General features: G+C 39.0%; 1 protein-coding gene and 1 pseudogene across 1 annotated transcript in view; both read left to right on the top strand.

The window, feature by feature from the left end:
* Nucleotides 1-5,236, top strand: part of LOC110218055 (mitochondrial inner membrane protease subunit 1 pseudogene) — a 34,393-nt pseudogene extending 29,157 nt beyond the window's left edge.
* SLC36A4 (solute carrier family 36 member 4) overlaps nt 5,215-21,976 on the top strand; it is an 81,265-nt gene continuing 64,503 nt past the window's right edge. The window contains exon 1 of the mRNA XM_021000749.2: nt 5,215-5,448. Within this exon, the coding sequence (XP_020856408.1) occupies nt 5,400-5,448 (49 nt within the window). The 5' untranslated portion in view covers nt 5,215-5,399. The remainder of the gene's footprint in view (nt 5,449-21,976) is intronic.

Raw genomic sequence — 21,976 nt, 5'->3', positions numbered from 1 at the left:
AGCCTACAACAAATTTAATTTATGTAGCCTCAACTGGGCCCTCAATACAGAAGGAAAACAGTCTATTCTTGACTACTCAATTCACTATCTCATTTTCTACTATTCTACTATTTCTATTCCAAACCTTCTCATCTCTCCTCAAGCTTCCCACAGCACTTCTTAACTCTAAACCCAACCTCTCAGCTGAGAATCTTACATGATACTTCACTAAAAACATTTAGTACATTTGCAGAAAGCTGTTCTTTCTCCTCTCATTCAGACATCGTTCCTTACTATCTGACTCCTCTTTCACTTCAGTTTTGGATAAAAAGGTGGCCATCCTCTTTGCTATGGCCGACTCCTCTAGGTCACTTCCAGAACTGTCCAGCAAATTGCCCCCACCATTCTCCCCATTTCTTTGTTATCTTTAACTTCTTGCTAGCTACTGGCTTTGTCCTTGATGCTTATAAACATATTTGTGTCTCCTCTATCCTTAATTAACCCTCACTTGATCTGACCATCCCCACTAGCTATCATCCCATATCTCTCCTCCCCTTTGTGGCTAAACTTTTTGGTGTTTCTATTTCCTTTCCTCTACTTTCCAAACTCTCTGCAATCTGCTTCCCAGTCTCATTCTTCAACCAAAACTGCCCCCTCCAAAGTTACCAATGATTTCTGATTACCAAATCCAATGGCCTTGCCTCAGTCCACATATTCTTGATCTCTCTCCAGCATGTGACACTGTTGATCCTCTCATCCTTCTGGATACTCTCTAGATTTTCATGACATCACTCTCTTCTGGTGCTTCTTATGTCGCTCTGAGCCTTCTTTCTCAGTCTCCTTTGCTTATTCTTCATCCATGTCATATCTACTATTACCAAGGTTCTATTGCTTCATCAGCTCCACTGAGTTCAACTATCACCTCTATGCAGATCATTTCCATATTCAGCCCTAGTCTCTTTCCTGAGATAGTCACTTATCTCCAACTTTCTCTTGTACATCTTGAACTGGATGTCCCTTGGAATTTCAAACTCAATATTACCTTTCCACATAAACCCTTCCTCCATGCTTCCCTATTATTCCTAATTACTCAGGCTCTCTGACAACTTTGTGTCATCCTTGACTTTTCTTTGTCACTCATTTAAAACATCCAATCCATTGCTAAATCTTGTTGTTGCTATTTTTACATTTTTCATATAAGCCCCCCTTTTCTCTATACATAGAGTAACAACCCTAGTTTGGATATTCATTACCTCTCACCTGGGCTGCTGTAATAGTCTTGTAACTGGTTATGATGGGTGTTTGGCTGCTTGTGCTTGGACCCCAATTTCTCCCTAGCCTCAGAAACACTATCCCTGACAGTTTCTCCCCAGCCCAAGGACACTGTGCTTAGCAATTACTCATGAGTGGGCCCCAGCAAGACCCTTATCTCTTTCCCTGGTACAGTTACAAACAGTACCTGAAGGAATTATTAGTTTAAACTGGCTTTGCACTGGGTCATAAAGACATTCTTACCCACTGGACTATCTATACTACCGCCCTACCTCATTATCTACATCCTGGACTCCTCATTAACTGTATTCTAGACTTAAGAGATATGTATACTCCCTACATTTATCTTGTCAAACAAGACATTGACTGGTGGCAGACTGGACAACTCTCAGTTGTCCCTGAACGCTAGTTAACTTAGTGAAGGTTTTAGTAGCAGGCCTAAAACCACACCTTCATGTGGCCCCCCTTGTGGTCTTTTCCTAGTGAACTCTGGGTGAAACGCCTGTGCAGTAGGCACAAGAAGTGCATGTTCTTTTAAGAACTGACCACTCCTTAGCCACTCCCTAATCCCACCTTTAATCACCTAGTTAGCATATTTGGCACATGTTTTATTGTATTTTATCCTATATAAACTTTAACTGTACCTCTTTAAGGTTGCAGGATCCTTAAGAATCCTTGCCCACTGAAAAGTATAACAATAAACTTTTTGCCAATTTGACTTAAAGAATGCTTGGGTCTGTGAATTCATTCTAGACAACCCCGTCATGTACTTCAGTGTTTGAGGGGTCACTACCTCTCAGACTACAACAGTTACCTTGCTTCAAGTCTTTCTCCATTGGCTGCCAAGGTGATTTTTCTGAAGCATAGATATGATCATCTTATCTCCCTTGCTCAATGAATTCCTGTGGCTCCCCATTTCCTGAGGGATAAAAATGTAAAAAGTCTTCTGTTTGGCATTTAAAGCTCTTCATAACTTGGCCCCTTCCTATTTTTCTTGTTTCACATTTAACTTTCCTCCATGAACTCCCTCCAGCGTCAGTGATCTACTTGCATTTCCTTGAATACAACACATCCTGTAAGTATTGTTATCATCATCACCATTATTATTGATATCTCATCTCCATGCCTTTGTATCTGCTATCCTTTATTCCTGGAATGTTCTGCCCCCTCACCTCTCCCTCTTGTTATCTTTCAAGACTCAACTCTAGTACTACATTCTTCAGGAGGTTTTTCCTGGTCCCCCAATTGCTAATGCTTCCCCTTTCAAATAACTCTCCATTTATTCTCTAGATATTTTTAGTGTACCTAGTCCTAGCTATTTACATGTTGTTTTCCAACTGGAATGTATGCTTCTTGAAGGCAGGAACTATTTTACAGATAGATGATATGTAGCAAGGCTGTCCCTCATATGTAGCAAGGAAGTGCCCTGCATGGCTCAAAGGGAGACAGAATAGACATCTCTAGCCTCTTGTTCCACCCCCACCCCACTTCTCCTAGGGTTTGTTGAACAGATTCTCTCCACCAGGAGAGGAAGCAGAAAGTTGAGGGCAGAGGCTGACTACTTGGCTCTGCTCAAAGAGAAGAACTGGTCTAGAATTACAGCTACCTGCTCCCTTAAACATTACTGGTCTAGAGGATGTAGTTTTTGGGTTCAAGCAAAATTTTAATTGCTGTTTCATCAATAGGGGAAAAAGGACCCAAGTTTTATATCCAAGGTTTGATTCCCTTCCTACCAAATACCAGTTCTACAAGGAACACACACACCAAGTAGTAAAGAAATCCATTTATCCAAGTACATAGCAAAACAGAAATCAGAGAAGGTATACACAGGAGAATTTATACCAGACAATACAGAGTGAAGGAGATCTCCCCAGTTGGAGAGAGCAAGACAGAGTCTTCTATCTCACCTAAGGGGGAATAGTAGCAAACTGGATAGGGACAGGATAGAGATTGCTAGCTCCTCTCATGTTGGCCTCTTCCCAGAGACCTATTCTCTCTTCAGCAACCTGAAGTAGAGTTGGCATTGCCCATTTTTTTCTCTTGAAGCTGGCAGACAGAAGCATCCAAAATGACTGCAGACTTGAAGAGATAGCAGCTCTCCCCTTTTCTCTGCAACTCCACCTCACTCCTCACAGAGGTGCAGCACACTGATCTCCACCAATGAGGAGAGAGACTCATGCCACTGGCTTTGGGACTTAGAATGCAGCTAGAGACAGATACATAGAGCATTTATTAAGCACTTACTACGTGCTAAGTGATGGGGATACAAAAATAAGAAAACAAGACAGTCCCTACTCTCAAGGAATTTATATTCTGATAGAGGAAGACAAAACATAAAGGGAACTGATGGGGATGGGATCTGGACCCCTAAGAGGGGTCCCTAAAAGGAAAAGACCATGTCTTTGGGACCTGGCCCTGGCCCATTCCAGTCAATAATCCTTTTAACTGCACTTTCACTGGGGCTCTCTTGCCACTTAACTCCCTCTATTGTCTGCACCTGGCCCCACCCCAGGCTACTTGACACCTCTTAATCCCTTCCAGATCTTCCCACAGTCTTTCTGTATAAAAGTACCAATTTTATCCTCATTAAATTGCTCATATTCTTAAAATCTGGAGAGCTTATATTGGTATCACAAATAGCAGACTGACAATCTTGCCCACTCCAGTAGTTTTACCAAACTCACAACTTGGACTGAAAAAAGGCATGAGTGGGACAATTCTTTTGAGGCAGACCCAACGCCCTTTACCCTTGCATTTCTGGCTTCCCAAGACCCCTAGATAGCAACAGAATCTTGAAAGGGGGAGGGGAGAAAGAACTCACACCAAAGCAGCTAATGGAGTTGGAACAGACCTCAGTTAGAAGCAATTGTTTTTTTTAATATCCTCAGTGACTGGAATATAGTATGTGCTTAATAAATGCTTACAATGCAGTCTAACCATCAACATTTGTTTCTATCTATGGAACATGGTGCCATTTTTTCCTAACTTTAATCAACAATGGTTTAAGATCGTATTCCTGACCCTTAGAGATAAGGGGTTTTATCAAATGATTCCAATGTTTAGTAAAGTCTTATTAATAATTATATCCTGCAGGGGATGCTGCAAGACCCCAAATGAAACCATTTTCCTAAAGACATTTGATTGAAGGAATTGCCTCATGGCTCGGTGGGCCTGCTTGACCCTATGGTTTATCTTAGCAGTTTCAAACCCTGTTTAGGTGTCAAAGGTTTCCTATGATCCTAGACTATAGCAGATTTGAAAACAGATAAAGGCATGATCTCATAGGGATACACAGCACATTCACAGATAACCATGACATATATCATAGGTCATGATAGGTACATAAAAGTACCAAGTATCACTCTAAACCATATTTACTATTACTATACTGTAAACTCTTTGAGGACCAGATCTTATTTATTTTGTTATCTGCTCCAGTCAAATGTGTGACTTATGCAAGAAACGAATGATCAGAAAAGGAGAAAGGCCAGGAGTGGACAAATAGACAACCTGGGTGCTGTACTGGAAGCCACGAAATGTAAAATTACCCCCAAGGTCTACGGATCCTGGATTCAGGGTTAGAAGGAATTTTGGGATAAACTGGGGACAATGAAGCTTTAAAAAGTTTAAATGCTTTGCTCGAGATTACAGCTAGTAATCTGCAGGGGTCTGTGATGCTAATTTGGGTCCCGCCTCCCTCAATCCAGGATGAATGGGAGGGCGTGGATAAAAATTCCCTAGGGTGGATTATATTCGGGGGGCACTGCGAGGTAGTCCCCAAAGGGATGACCTCAGAATAGACTAGTTGTTACTATTTTTGTATCCGTCCCCACCAGGCATCCCCCCTTCCAGACTTCCCACTTATGGTCACGGAGAGATGCTCTGGTCCTCCCCCACATCCCACAGCCGGCCATCCCCACCCCAGCTGCAGGAAAATCCCGGAGCCGCGGAACCCTTGGCCTGGAATTCCTCCGTGCGGCAGTGAACCTTCTGATCTGGGCATGCTCAGTAGTCAGTGAGAGGGAGGAGGGGAGAAAGGCTCTCCTCATCCCCGCCGGAGGAACCCTCTTGCCCGAATCCGGCTTCAGGCTCCACCGTGGCAGAAGAGCAGACGGCAAGGGCGACGGCGCCCTGGAGACCAAAGAGAGATGGAAGCGGAGGCGCCGGCGTCGTCCCGGTTGGTGGAGGAAGAACTAGGTGGGTGCTTGCGGGGGCGGCAGTTCTGCTGTTCCCCGGAGGACTGCGCGTGCCGGGGGCGGAGGCGAGGCGAGGCCTTTGGTGGGGGGTGGGCGCCATTGTTTGGGATCATCCCCTGTTTCCTCCGAGTGGTACCTCCCTGGGGGGGGAATGTGTGGCGGCCTCTTAGGAACCTACCATCCTGGGAAGCGGGGGTGGTAGGTGGAAGGGTGGGCGGAGAGAGGGAGCGCGAAGGGAGGGGAAGGACCAAGAGGAGGATGCGCGGGCTGCCCTGGGGCCCGGGCTGGGGCTCGGGCGGACTGGAGGGGAGGAGGCGGAGGTGCTGCTCGCTCCCCGCTGTGCTCTCCTTCGGACCCGGCTTCGTTTTCTGGCCCTTGGTGAGAAGGGGGAGCGGAGTTTTTCGGGGACAACGAAGATTGGGTGTGAAAAGAGAAAAAGCAAACAAACCCTGCCGGATTTTGTCCTCAGCAAGAATGAACTTGAACTCGGGGCCCAGGACGGGACTGGAGCCATTTGTTTGCAGAGGGCAGTGAACTGGGCCTTGGTAAACAGCCTCCACCAGAATATAGCAGGCTTTTGTTTTTTTCAAACTGAAGGCAAAAAATCTTATCTGAGACCCCACCATTTCTTCGGATGAGGCTTTGAAAGAAGCCTTCGTTTTTCTTTTTGAATTTTGCTTGGCCATCTGAAGCAACTCTAAGAATTGTCCATTTTCTTACCACCCAGTGACTTGAGTGAATACGCGAAGTGTGATTTTTTTTTAAAGTGTGTGTTTGTATGTGTGTAGTGGTGCAGGGTGGATTGACTTCTGCTGTTGGCTAGCCTTTGATAAAGATGAGACTCAGCTGTAAAAAAGAAAAAAAAAACTAAGGACCAGTTCTTTGTGGTTAAATGGCCTGTTACCTAGCCAAATACAATAAATTTTAAAAGTCCATTTAGTCCATCATTGATAATAACAATAGTAGCTGATGTTTATATAAGGCCTGTTATGTGCCAGGCACTGGGCTAAGTAAACACTTGACAGTTATCTCATTTAATCAAGTATAACTTTTAGGAAATAGAACAGGAAAAGGTCTTTAAAAAAAACTTTAATTATCTTAATTAAAATTAATATAAAATTATAAGATTATATATAAAAATAATTCTTTTATCTTATGATTACTGTACATAGTGATAAGTAAAGGTGATCTACTTCATTGGGTTGAGAACTGATGAGGTTTCCATTTCAGCTTCTACCAAACACTTGAATTATGATTTCTTTATAAACCATCTTTCTTTGCTGTGCTTTGGGAAATGAAGATAAATGATTGTGGTTCTCATCTGTGTCATAAAGTTCTTGATTAAATATGCTGGAGACAATTTAAAATGAATCCTCCTACCTACATAATAAAATGAGAATGGACTTTGTTAAACCATTTTTGTTGTTCAGTTGTGTCTGACTCTTTCTAGAGTGGTTTGCCATTTCTTTCTCCAGCTTATTTTACAGGTGGGGACACAGGCAAATAGGTTAAGTGACTTACCCAGGGACACACAGCTAGTAAGTGTATGAGACCCAGTTTAAACTCAGGTCTTCCTGACTCCAGGCCCAGCTATCCACTGTACCACTTAGCTGCCCTAGAAGCAAAATAGAGTTAAACAATTCAGCCTTCTCACTATATGTTATTCTATTTCTTCTTTGAGTCTTCTTTGTATTAGACTTAAGTATTTATCACCAGCCTCAGTTCATTCTGAGCTTTTCATGCTATTCTTACAGGACTTTGATTCTCTTTCATATTTATTCTCAGTTGCTCCTTTCCATCTTCTGCAAATGTCTTTAAAAAATCGAGGTTGATTGATTAATTTCTCTGTACATTTACACCATTCTCTTTAGGCAGCTCTGCCTTTTCTCCCTTATTGCAATAAATTCTTCTGTCTTCAGAATTAAATTCTCAAGGAGCTTTTCATCCTTCTTGGGCTGACTCTCCGTGCAAGATATTGCACCTTCAGACCCTTCGGACCCTACTTATTCTTTCTCTGAACCCTCTGAAAGGATCTGAGATTTTAACAGTGTGATTATTCCCTCTAGTGATAATGGATCACAGTCCATCCATTCCTACCTGCCTGTCATATGTGACTCATCCATCCCCTCTGTAAATATGCTGCAGAAAGTCCATCCAATGTGTTGAGGGCCTTCCTTGCTTTTCTTGACATTACACTAGTAGAATACATGAGCCTCACTTGCTGTGTCACTAGCTCGTTGTCTTTTTCATGTTTCTTTGATGATAACCTTTACACTCTTATTCTTCATAATTCTTTGTAATGTGTTACAACGTAGTCACACCTTCCCTGTGCCTCTTCTGTACCCTTGGGTCATTATTTTACATTTCATTTCTTCAGAGTCTGTTGTCTTTCATTACTCACAGCTATATGACATTGATATAATATTGGTGTTAAAAAGATGGTCCTTTGTTTCAAGGAGAATCTTGTGGTGGTTTTTTTTTTTAAATTCAGTTTCCCAAGGGTTATCTAGGTTTCTTTTTTTCTTCAGTAAGTGGCCCAAGTCATTGTCTATTTACACTATCCGAGACATGTAGTTGGAAAAGCTCTATAGGTTGTCCGTCCTATTGCCTATTATAGTCTGGCAGCAGATATTCTTTATCCACTTATTTTCTGCACATGGGTTGTTAGGCCAGGTTTTTTTTTGAGGGACCGTGGATCTCAATTAGGAAGCCTTGCGGTTTTCCAGGGCTTGATATAATCACTGGAATGTCATTAGGTGTTATGTAGGATCTCCTCTGTGACAGTGGTGAATTTAGGGAATGTGTATCTCCTTTATTTATTTTTCACTTAATATTAACGATCAAAGGATAATTGAATTAGCATAGCTTCTGTTACTCATTTCAAGGAATTGTGTATAATTTTCACATCCATCCTTGTTGGAGGAAACTTTAAGATAGTGGTTTACTCTACTAAATTAGGTGTTAAAAAAACCACAGTAAACAAACAGTAATTTCAGTGAGATCTTGTATTTTCTATATCTTTAAGTCAATTGTTATGATAAATCTCCTGTGGAATATCCCTTATAAAAGACTCCCTGTTCCCTTCTAATGCTCTTATTGAGGATGCCCTTTTTACATGTGTAGATTATTCTTTTAAAAATTTTATATTGATGAACCTATAGGCATATGGGTCAACATCTGTTGATGTTTTCTTAGTTATCTGTTTTAACAGTATAAAGTCAAAATTTTTTCCATGCTTTTGGTATCTTCTTCAGATACCTTGAGAATTGTTTCCTCATTGCCTTCAAAATTATGTCATCTCCAGCATGGACCTTGTCTGTATATACTTTATCTAATCCAACTGCTTTTCCTATATTTGTTTTCTTCAGTGCCATTTCTATTTTCTCTCTAAGTTTATCTAGGGATATAATGATAAGAATCAACTGTAGTTTCTCTAGTGTCCTTGATAGTGAAAAGAACCCTTTAAAAGCCTTTTTTCTTCCATTTTTATCTATTGTCCTTCCAGTTTCATCCTTAAATGCTTTTAAGAGGACCCTTCTCTTGCTCCTCCATTGATTCTGATCCAAGTGCACTCTGCCACGTGCCTTCTCTGAAATTTCTGGATTTCCTCATGAGTATATCTTTTAAAAATATAATACTATTCCATGGCCCCTTTTTAATCTATCCTCTTCCTGTTGAATAATGTATGCTCTTTCAGAGTCATATTCTTGTCATGAGTTCTATCTCTCTAGTGCTTAGTATACCTGTGAAGTCAGATTTGCCTATTACTCTCATCTATAATCTATGATGTCTAATACTTGTACTTTGTGCTTTTGTTTATAGACATCTGAGTAGACAGAGGGATTTTATTATTAACTTTCTTCTTGGATGTTATTTCCTTTGAAATTAGCCTTTACTGCTATGCTTCCTAAGCTTTTCTCTATGGCATTAGGCTTAGTATATTTGGGCTGTTTTCTCCTTTCCCCTTCCTTTTTAATTCAAAACTGTCTTAATCATGTAGGCTTAGGTAACTAATTACATATGAATGGTAAGAAGAGGGAAATGTTAAAGATGACACTAAGATTCATAATGTGGGAAACCACTTGAATTGTGGTGCCAGAAATAGTGAAGTCAGATTAAGGAGGAGATTTTGAGGGGAAGGTAATAAGGTTAGCTTTAGAAATGCTGAACTTGAGGTGCTAGTGGGTAATCTAAATGGGGATCTTTGATAGGAAGTTGAAGTTAAAAATCTCACAGGAGAGGTAAGGGCTGGAGACATAGATGATAATAATAATCATAGCCAGAATTTATATAGTGCTTTAAGGTTTACATAACACTTTATACATATATCATTTTATCTTCGTAACTCTGGGAAGTAGGTGTGCTTATCCCTATTTTACAGATGAGGAAACTGAGGCAGACAGAGGATAATTAACTTGTTGAGCATCACACAGGTAGTAAGTGCCCGAGACTAGATTTGAAAACTGGTCTTCTAGACTCAAGGTCTCACCCTGTATCAGCTGCTTTGCTTTATCGGCCTCAGGAATTACCTTCCTAAAGGTAGTAGTTGAAATGTCGAAAGGAATGAGATGGCCAAGGGAAATGGTGTAAAGAGAGAAGAGTGGAGACAAAAGAAACACTCTTGGAAGAATGCCATGATTAAGAGATTGGGAAGGTGATTGAGTGGATGAGTACAAAAGAAAGACTTAAATTTCATTGACGTCCCAGACCAAAAAATCATTATTGTATATAAAATTAATTGGAAAAATGGAAACAATTATCAAATAGAGGCTAGATGTCAAGTTGTCAAAGGACTTAGATGGAATCCACGATTTATCAGGGTGGAGGTGGTGTGGGGGAAACGAAATCACAGTATCATAGAATCAAGAAGGGTCTCGGAAGCCATTCGGGCCAACTCATACCAGAATACCCTTCTACAACATCCCAAGAAGTGGCTCTCCAACCTTTGCCTAAAGATCCCCAGTGAAGGGGAACCCACTACCTTACAAGGCTTTGGGATAGTTCTGATTATTTGGAAGTTTCTCCTTACAAGTCTAAATTTGCCTCTTTGAAGCTCCCAGCTGTTTCTCAAATCTGTACCCTCAGAAACTTGAAAATATATGAAGATAGCAGTCATTCCTCCCTTCCCTATCTTCTCTTCTCCAAGTTAATCATCTTCATACCCTTTAGTCCACAAGGGAATACTCGCAGGACCCCTCACCATCCTTATTGCTGCACATTGCATGTTCTCCAGCATATCAATATTCTTCCGAAAATATGTCCTGCAGAACTAAATAAACATAGTACTTGAGGTGTGGTCTGATCAGGATAGAGCATAGTGGGCCTGTCACCTATGTGTTCCCGGACACTAACTCTCTTCTTTAAATTACGTTCTCTTTTTGTGAACTGCCATGTATTGAGCTTGCAGTACACTAAATTAAAAGGTCATTTTTCAGTTACTTTCTAGTCATCCCTTTCCTATCCTGAAATTGTGAAATAGATTTTTTTTTAAGAATCCAAGTGCAAAACTTTCCATTTATTTCTGTTAAATTTTGCCTTACTAGATTTGACCTTATAATCTAGTCTGTTGATCTTTTAAAATCCTGTCATAAGAGCTTTCCTTCCCTAATTTGTGACATCTGAAGATTTTATCCATTTCATGGGTAAAAATGTTAATCACTCAGTGCCAGGAGTAGATTTCTTTTGCACTTAATCAGAGACTTCTTTACAAGTTTCAGGAACTACTAATGATTATTCTTTGGGTCTGGCCATTTTTCTAGTTTTGAATCCACCTAATTGTAGTATCATCTAACCCTTATCTCTTCCCTTCTCTTCCCCTTTCTGTCCCCCAAGTAGCATCAGAGAATTTTTCAAATGATTTGCCAAAATGTAGATAAATTGTGCCTGCAGCATCCCCCTGATCTATGAGGACCAATCAAAAAAGAAAATGAGGTTGGTCTGACTTGATCTGTTGGATGACCTCCAAGTTTTCTTCATTATTCTGTGATTCATACCAAATACAAAAATATATAGGTAATGCCTGGCCTAGGAACTTAGGAGTGTTCACCACATGGGAATATCCAGGGCCTTCTCAACTGGAATGCGTTCCACTAAGTCCTTATTCATGAAATGGGAATAATAAGTAGCTCCTACCTTGCTAGATTATTGTGAGGATGAAGTGAAGTAATATATGTAAAGCACTTTGCAAACCTTAAAGGGTTAGATGTTAGCTATTGTAAGTAGTAGTATTATTGTTCTTTGAGATATTGGCTACTGATAGTATCCAGCCATCATAATTAGAAACACATTTAAAAATCAACCATTCAGAACATGAAGAAAGATCTCTATAATTTTTCTGTGATGTCTAAAGACATGTTACTCAATCTAGTATTTTACAGAATTTCATTAACTTAAAGATAACTGTTTAAAAGCCTCTTTTGAGTTTTCTTAATAAGACAAAAATAGTAAAAAGATAAAAAGAAAAACTCATCCTTTCTAATGAAATAAAAATGACCAAAATAAAATATTGAAAACAATAGGGTGGTAGACTAAAATATATTCCTTTGTCAGAAATACTATTGGAAGACACATTAAAAAACATTCCTGAAAATTTGAAGGAACATGTTTTCCAACAAATTACATGGTGTGGGAGGCTTGCTGTACAGTTGGATGAAAGTACAGATGTTTCTAACATATTTCAGCTTATGGTATTTGCTAGATTTTGTCTCAGTAATGAACTGTATGAAGAGTACCTTTTTTTGTGAATCATTAAAGGAAAGATGTTCTAGCACCAAAGTATTCTCAATGGTAAATGACTTTTTTTTTTGGTGAGAATAGTGTTTTATTGTTTTACTGTCTAAGTGTAGCCACTAATGGAACAACATTGTGTTAATTAGAATAAAAGATTTTGTGGCTTTAGAGATAGCAACATTTCTGGCATTCACTACATCCTTCAGAGGCAGGCCACTGCAGCAAAGAAAGGGAAGCCAGAAGTGTCCAAAGTGTCCCAGGTTGTCACTGATGTGGTTAATCTATATAAAAACAAGACCCTTAAAAAATGCATTTTTTACAGTACTCTGTAATGAGATGGGGAGTGACATTTTGTTCCACACATATACATACTTAATCTATCCTTTTACTGTGAAGGTGACATTTTAGCAATAACACAAATGAGAAAGCTGATTTTTGAAAGAAATTCATTACATATGGAGAACATTTTGGAAAAGGCTATCTGAAAACTGTTTTCATCATTATGTGCTTTTGTTGCTGAAAAGGATATGTCACTTTTTTTTTTAAACAAACCTGATAATATTTGCATGTTTAAGACCTGGAAACATTTTCTAACCTGTTTAAAATCTCATCCCACCAAAAAATTTTAGCAGGTTTTGAACATTTGTTTCACTTAGAAAAATGTAACACCTTCCAACTAGTTTGTAAAAATAATTGAGATATAAGGGAAGATGGAAATTTACTTGTTGTTTGTCCTTCATTTTCCAAAAGAACCAATGACATCAGGGGGTGATATCTTGACTCATGAGTGAATTGGATTTAGATGAGGTAGAGTTACATAAAGTTGTTAGCCTCTCTCTCTTCCAGAATCATTGGAGTCCAGTGGCAAGAGAAAAGTCAAGATGACTGATGATGGCCCAGGTGCCATGGATGACCTTGGAGTCTTTAAGGCCTGACCAAGCTCTGAGCGCTCCATAGCACCTGCTTTAGCTGCCTTCATGGCCATTGGCACAAATTGTTCTCATCTGCGCATTCCACTGGGGAAAATCTTCACATGCTTGGAGTACACATTTTCCTAACTCACCAGTAGGTTTGAGGCCTGTCAGTTGACCTCAACCTGGTTTAGCCTGTCTGCCTAGCTGGGTTGCTGGGGTATGGCCACAGGGCATACTACAGCTTCTTGGAGCAACAGGTGGTAAATCAGGTGGACACCAAAGGTGGATGAGCAACCCTGAAAAGGGTTTAAGCAAGCCCTTATACCAGAGGTGCTAGTCCTCTGTGCCCCAAGATGTTGTGGGTGGGATTTAAAAATGAATATCATAATTCAGTAAATGCAACCAGTACTATGCTTCCAGCTAGATTTAAAGACCTTTGGAAGTATCTTTTTAAACCATGATGAAAACCATTGAAACTAAGTATTGACATGAACTGAACTTAGAACCAGACTTCCAATCATTGTATCACAAAATGTTAAACCAAAAATTTTAAAAATAATGAAACACATTTAATTGCATTGCTCTCACTAAAATACTATTAATAAGTTACAGTAAGTAAATAAAAATGGAATTTACAGATATTTATTTCATATTTATGATTATTGTGTATAAGTTTTCTAGTAATTTTAAAGTACTTAATATGTTAGTACAGAGGGACACAGAGGTAATGTGAATAATGGCCTAATGGATAGATGGAGTTAGAAAGCCCTGGGTTCATGTCTCTGACATGTACTGGCCCTTGGCAAGTCATGTAAGCTCTCAGTACTCTAGACAACCTTCTTAACATTATAAGTTCCAGAGAAGGTACTGATCTATATTGTCAGATGGAGTTTCCTCATTTAGTATTTCATGGCAATGAAATCCCAGGTACAGTCCCTAATTATACATATATTAATTGAACATATGTGTTGCCCTCTCCCAACTTGTTAGTCATAGGAATGCATGAACAAAAAAGTTTTGAGACCACTGGGTTAGGCAACTGTTAGAATTCATTTTATTTTGGAAGTAATTGAAGGAATTGGTGCTGAGAAGAGAAGACTTAACAGGAGCCATAATAGCTTTCTTCAAATAATTGAAAGTCTGTGGTAGTAGAGAGTTTAGATTTATTTTCCTTAGTCCCAAAAAGCAGAACCAGGAACACTGGGAGAAAAAGAGAGGTAGACTTTGGGTTCCATATGAATAAAATATACATAATAATTATTTCAATATTTGAAGAAATTATAATATCAAAGTGGGTAGTTCCTCCCCTAGCACAGATTGCAGCCCTTCATTGTCTCAGTATATATATTTTCATGAATTATTATGACTTACAGATTCATCAGCCTTTAATCATCATAGTGATGAGCTCTTCTGATTTATTCTGGTTTTCAGAAGACAGGTACTTGGAGCCTTTTCAGCATGGTGGTCTTTGCCAGATTTTGATCTCTACTGTGTCACCTCTTTGCCAAGATGAGACATTTGAGTAGACCTAAAATCTACCTAATAATTACAAGTGTTGTGAAAAGTAAAATAGTTATGCTAGAGGAGATACTGAGTTTATTATCGCTAGAAGTATGCATTATTCCCTTAAGTCAGTACTTCTCAAACACCTTTGGCAGATATAGCCTCAAATCTTGTCCTTGCCACAGTATAGAATTTCCAAAAAAGAATTTCTAAAGAAATAGAAAGAATAGAAAGCATTGGTGTTACCAGCAACAATCATAGATAAGTCACCTTGCTGGGTAGGATACACAGGTCTGTTTTTTGAAGTAGGTCTGGGCCAGTTGAGGGAGATAAGGTCTTAGCAGGTGAAGGCACCTGCTTGTCAGGGATATTTTAGAGGACATTTCTGTTCAGACATGGTTTGGCCTAGATGACCTCTAAGTCTCTTACAACCTGAGATTCTGTGATCTTTCTTCTGGACACTTTATTGTCCCTATTAATAAAGTGGAAGAGAATAAAGAATATTTCATTTTTCAAAAATCTTTAAGTTTTAAAAAACTTTTGAGTTCCAAATTTTCTTCCTTCCTACATCTACTCCTCCTGTCTATTGAGAAGGCAAGCAATATGATGTCAGTTATACATGATTAGCCAGTTCTGTTTTTTAAGATCTTATTTTCTTCCATATTTTTGTGCCTCTTTTACCAAGCTGTTAATTATTTTTTCATTATTTTCCCAGTTTCTCCTCTCTCACTCTTACTTGGCTTAAAAAATATTTTCCCCTCTTTTTCTAGCCCTCTGAGGAATTTTTTTTTTGGGGGGGGATTAAAGCTCCCAGGAATTCTTATCGGGCTTGTGTCCAGTTTGCATTTTTTTTGTTTGAGGCTTTGCTTATAGTTCTTTTGACATCATTGTCTTCTGGGTTTTTGTCTTGATTGTCTCTGTCACCATCATAGCTTTTTATGGCCAGGTTCTTTATTCATTGTTTGCTTATTTTTCTATCCTATTTCTTGCCTTTGAACTTTATGGGAGAGTTGGGCTCCACCTAGTCAAGGTAGAGATATTGTCCCAAGCCTCATGCTTTTTTTGCACTTCTGTTTTCATAGCTAGTTCTGGGGGTTTGGAAGTTTTCAGTACTTCTAAGATGGTATGATCCTGGAAGAAGTGTGGTCACTGCTCTCCTGGTCTGCCCATGATCCTTTGCAACTGTAAGCACTATCATTCCTCAGACCCCTGTTCCTTTGTGATCACAAGTACTCCTCTCTACCCCAGAACTACAACCCAGAAGTGGGTATGGGCAATGGAGTTGCCAAACACTTCTCAGTCCTGTGCTCTCTGCTAGCCCTCTGTAATCTCTTTCTGACCAGTTGTATAATCCCCTTACCATCTCTAGACAGAGAGCTCCCAAAATTTCTGCTTTTGTTGCTGTCACAGCTTCCTCCAAGGCCCTCAGTTGGTGTTGCCACTTCATGTACTCTGGGCCAGCCCTTACACTACAGACCTCTTCTTCTGACCTCCTAAGTTGTCTTGGGCTGGAAAAATAGCTTTTCTGCTTCTAAATTTGATTTAAGGTGTTATTTCAAAATTGTTTGGAGGAGAATATTGGGAGAGCTCATCTGTGTAGCTTCCTCCACTCTACTATTTTGGCTTCACTGCCCAAATCCCCAAGAGTATTTAAACTTGAGAAAATTTTCAAATGTCTTCAGGCATTTTAGAAGCAGCTGATGAAGGATGGAAAGAATTAGCTGTGGAAGCAAATCCTCTAAGATTTCTAATGTGGGATACTGTTAAACTAATTCTCATTATTTGTGCATGACTGGAATAAAGCTTTTGAACTTTACTTTCAAAAAGTTGTGTTTTAATCAATATTCCTTCCACTTGTACAGATGATAACCCCTCTTCATTCGTTCTTAGTTTGTGTAATTTTTATTCATATTTTTTCCATAAATCCTCCATTCATGGTCTTCTGTGTTATCCTCTAAATCAAGAGTATTTAACCTTTTTTGTGACATTGACCAAAGCCTTTGGCAGTTTCTTGGAATCTGTGGATCCCTTCTCAGAGTAATATTTTTAAGTTCCTAAAGTAAAATGTGGGGCAGCTAGTGGATAGAGTGGATAGAGTGCCAGGTCTGAAGTCAGGACTCATCTTTGTGAGTTCCAGGCTGGCCTCAGACACTTTCTAAGCTGTGTAACTCTGGGCAAATCACTTAATACTTTGCCTCAGTTTCTCATCTGTAAAATAAGCTGTAGAAGAAAATGGGAAACCACTCCATTATTTTTGCCAAGAAAACCCCAAATGGGGTCACAAAGAGTCAGACATGACTGAAAAACGACTCAACAGCAACAAAATGAAGTTCATGGAATTATAAAGAAAACAAATTATAATAAAATAATCGTAAATGTTTTTTTGAAGTTCACAATTCCCTGGTTAAGATCCCTGCTTTAACTGCTAAGCAACAGCAACAACAGCAAAACAAAAAACAAGGAAAACCTCCACATAGCTTTTTGGATAGATAATAAAATTATGTTTCTGTTTTAAAAATCCACGATTTAGACTTCGCTAATCAAACTGACCCTGGCTGTTTCCCTTACCCGGATTAGTCAGCGTTATGAAGGTAACACTGGACTTGGAGTCTAGAAATCAAAAATTTTGTCATGGGTCTTTCACCAACTGGCTGCTTAAGCATCAGTAAGTTACTTGAGCAGTTAATAACTTCAGTTTCCTTATGAGTAATATGAAGTGGTCCTCTAGGTCTTCAAGTGAGGCCCCTTGACTGAATCCAAACTTCACAGAACAAATCTCCTTAATAAAAGGATTTGTTCTGGAATTCTGTCAAAAGACTGCATCCAGTCAAATCAATCAATGGTTGATCTCTAAGGACCTTCCCACCTCCAAAATTCTAGTTCTAGACTTTAACTAGAAAGATATGACAAAGTTCCTTTTGTGGAAGTGAACCTGGGTTCTTAGGTCTTGCTAGCACAGTGTAAGCTCTGACAGTTGATAAATTTATCATGGATATCTTTGAGTGTAGTTGCAGAAATCTGAGGGTTTTTTTTTTCTCATGGCTCATTCTGTTAAGTATAGCGTTGCTCATCACCAATAAGCTGACCACTTAGTGATGAATTCTTGACTGTGGCACCCAGTGAAACAAGGAGAAGTACAGAATGGCCCTCAACTTCATGAGGCCCCTTTCTCTTTCAGTGATAGTGGCATTAGTGGCAGAGGGGGCTAAAAATTATATTAGGCTATTTACAGCATTTAATTTAGCTATTGATAACTCATAATGTGAGATCTATACCTAATGACCAAAGATATACTATTAGCAGAACTGAATTGTATTAATAATTCATTTTATTATTAATCTTGACCTTCTTGCTATAATTGAAACTAGAACATACAAGATGTACAGCTAAAGAGAAGAAAATAAAGGAGCTCCCAGAGTTATCAAGACGTAACAAAAAAAGTCATTTCATGGGATATTTGGCCACCTTATATTGTAATGCCCTTCATAAGTATTTATAAAAAAAAAACTAGCTTATGTACCACTTATTAATGATGTAGAGAAATTTTGTGAAGCATGTTATAAGGCCTTCTAACTTAAATTAACATATAATATACTTGGTAACTTTAATGCAAAGATTAGAATAGGTGGGTAGCTAAAACTATGTTGGAAAATATGACTCAGGAATAAGGAATAAATGAAGCCAATTTATTTTAGACTACATAGAAGCCTTATGAATGCTTTTTGGAGAGAAGAATTGGTGTGTTAGATGTAAACACTGAATAATTCCACCAAAAAATGAAATTGATTGATAGAGTGAAAATGAACAGTTAATTCTTGATGTGGAAATCATTTCTGACTTGAAAATTATATACACAGTCAGATTACCTCATTAAAGGAGTGATAAAAATTAGTCCTAAGCCAGTAGTAAAAATAAAAATTAAAAAAAAGTTTAAAATTATTTCAAATTGACCCAAATAAATTACTAGTGTTAAAATGGGTATAAATGGAAAAATTATATCGATACCAATGGCAAAAATTTTATACAGAGGTTAAACCAGTGTCAATCAGGAACTATAATAAGGAGATCAAAAGAGCTTAAAAAGTTGCTTAATGAGCAAACACTCAGCCTACTTCCCAAACACAGAGAGATGGCAGCCATGGGTAACATCAGTTTTGAATTTGTAGAAGACTCTATGACCCCAGATAACTTGACCTCTCAATACCTCAGGAAGTTCTCCAAGCTCTTAAGTTGCAAAGCAGTTACTGCTCTGCATTAATAGAGGAAGTTTCATTAATGGGAATCCCCTATACCTATGAAACCATAGATTGGTTGAAAAAGAATAAAAAGAATGTAGCCTCGTTTGTGAAATTTTGAAGAGAAGGATGATGGTAGATTATGAACAGGATTGCCTTATGAAACCCAGAGAAGTAGTTGATGTTAAAGCCAGTTTAAAGAAAGTTTGGTGAAAGAGCTAGCTAAACATAATCATTGTCCTGAGGGCTTTTAAGGATGAATTTGGAAGGACAGAAGATGGAAAAGGTTTGCAGAGTTTTTTGTCCTAAACTCTTCATAATCAAGAGAAGAGTACCCACTGCACTTTGAATCTAACATCATAGTCCTGAATGTGCTTATAGAGGAGGAAGAAATAGTACTAAAGAGAAAGGATAGAAAAATCATCTAGTTTGGAGCAAGTGTATATAAAGGAGCTGCTGCTGGGGTCATTGTAATTATAAGAGTGTTGATTAATTAAAGTCTAGAAGAATTGATTCAAAAGTATCTGAAAGGAGTGTAGTCTGAAAGGACTATACAAAAAGATTGCTTGAATCATGCTGAAGCACAAAGCAGAGACAAGCTAGGGCAAGAAGTGTGTTGAAGGTAACCTATCCACTGCAGGAGGTAGGACTAGGTAAGTATCCCAGTATTCTGGGCCCAAAACATAGTTGAACACAATTTCAGATAATTCTTGCAAAAGGCAGGGCCTACTTGTAGCCACCAAAGCCAAGATCATACAGGTTCTGCCCGCACCCTTCAGTGCAGGCATACATTTTGACCCAAGCCCAAGCCCTTCATCCAGAAACTGAGGCTGGAGATAGTGTGAACAAAAGAAAACTCCAGATATAGTGACGAAAAACCATAGACAGAAGCTTGAGAATAGAATGCATTGGTCATATGGACTAATAAATACCTTGAAGAACCAAGATAAGATAAAAATAAAATAGTTAAGGAGGGAAAAATTTTAAGGAGAATTAATTTTAGAACATTAGGTATTATATGATATCCAAGAATTGAACTCCCTGAAAATTAGGGCCAAAAAAGAAAATGATACCTGGGACAATAAAACATTAAGGCAAAATTAAAGAAAAAAAACAGAGAAGAAAATGTAAGCCATAAACAAAGATCAAGGAGAAATAATCTAAGAATCATTAGACTAACTGAAAGTCATGATCAAACAGAAAGGGCCTGATACATATTTCAAAAAAATAACAAATAGAGGCAGAGCCAAGATGGCGGAGTAAAAGCAGTGATTTGCTTGAGTTCTCCCCAAACCCCTCCAAATACCTGTAAAAAATGGCTCTAAACAAATTCTAGAGCAGTAGAATCCACAAAAAGACAGAGTGAAACAAATTTTCAGCCCAAGCCAATCTAGATGGTTGATTGGAAAGGTCTATTGCACTGGGCTGGAAGAGGAGCACAGTTCAGTGTGGGCATGGGCAAAGACCAGGCCTCAGTGAACCTGGAGTAGGTCTCAGGGAACTGAATCATGGGCGGTTGTGGCAATTTCCAGACTTCTCAACCCACAGATGCCAAAGGCAACTTAGAAGGTCAGTATGAAAGATCTGTGACCTCGGTGAGAGAGAAGCTTGGTCCCAGCCCCAGTCCTGGAACAGCCCTGGGGTGGCAGCAGAGGGGGAATAGAGTGGCTAATCAGAGGGAGATTGCAGGAATTTTTTTGCTGGTGCTGAGGCAGGAATCTCATGCTTTGCCTGTGCTTGTGGGTCACAGTTCTGAGTGGTGGTTCTGGGGCAAGGAGGAGCACAGGCTTGGTGGAGCTTGTAGTGGCATTAGAGAGGAAATCCTTCTTACAGTTTCAAGGCAGAAAACAGTGCTTGTGCTCACTCATAGACAGAGCACAACCAGGAAAGGAGTAAACATCTTGCCCTTGATTATACCATCTAGGAAAAATGGAAAATTTACAGGTCCCTAGAAGTATCTCTGAAAACAGCTGCGCAAAACCCCCGAAGCTTGGGACAGTACATTCTCCACACTGGAAGCAGACCCCTACCTTAACAAAACAGTTTAAAACTCAAGTAATTGGCTAGGAACGTGAGCAAACTGCACAAAAAATTCAGACCATAGAATCTTTGGTGACAAAGAAGATCAAAACATACAACTAGAGGAAGACAACAAAGTCAAAGCTCCACATCCAAAGCCTCTAAGAAAAATATGAATCAGTCCCAGGCCTTGGAAGAGCTCAAAAAGGAGTTTGAGAAGCAAGTAGGAGAAGTAGAGGAAAAACTGGGAAGAGAAATGAGAGTGATGCAAGAAAATCATGAAAAACAAGTCAACAGCTTGCTAAAGTAGACCCAAAAAAATACTGAAGAAAATAACACCTTAAAAAATAGCCTAACCCAAATGGCAAAAGAGGTCCAAAAAGCCAATGAGGAGAAGAATGCCTTAAAAAGCAGAATTGGCCAAATGGAAAAGGAAGTCCAAAAGCTCACTGAAGAAAATACTTCCTTAAAAATTAGAATGGAGCAAATGGAAGCTAGTGACTTTATGAGAAATCAGGACATTGTAAAACAAAACCAAAAGACTAAAAAAATAAAAGGCAATGTGAAATATCTCATTGGAAAAACAACTGACCTGGAAAATAGATGCAGGAAAGATCATTTAAAATTATTGGACTACCTGAAAGCCATGATCAAAAAAAGAGCCTAAACATCATCTTTCAAGAAATTATCAGGGAAAACTGCCCTGATATTTAGAACCAGAGGTAAAATAGAAATGAAAGAATCCACTGATCACCTCCTGAAAGAGATCCCCAAAGGAAAACTCCTAGGAATATTTAGCCAAATTCCAGAGCCCAGGTCAAGGAGAAAATATTGCAAGCAGCCAGAAAGAAACAATTCAAGTATTGTAAACACTCAGGATAACACAAGATTTAGCAGCTTCTACATTAAGGACTGGAGGCTTAGAATATGATATTCCAGAGGTCAAATGAGATAGGATTACAGCCAAGAATCACCTATCCAGCAAAACTGAGTATAATCCTTCAGGAGAAAAAATGGACGTTCAGTGAAATAGAGAACTTTGGAGCATTCTTGATGAAAAGAGCAGAGCTGAATAGAAAATTTGAGTTTCAAATACAAGACTCAAGAGAAGCATGAAGAGGTAAACAGG

This window comes from Phascolarctos cinereus, unplaced genomic scaffold, assembly GCF_003287225.1.
Source record: "Phascolarctos cinereus isolate Bilbo 61053 unplaced genomic scaffold, phaCin_HiC Scaffold_726;HRSCAF=1367, whole genome shotgun sequence".
Lineage (NCBI taxonomy): Eukaryota > Metazoa > Chordata > Mammalia > Diprotodontia > Phascolarctidae > Phascolarctos > Phascolarctos cinereus.
The sequence above is the reverse complement of the archived record's forward strand: the minus strand, read 5'-3'. Positions and strand labels throughout refer to the sequence as shown.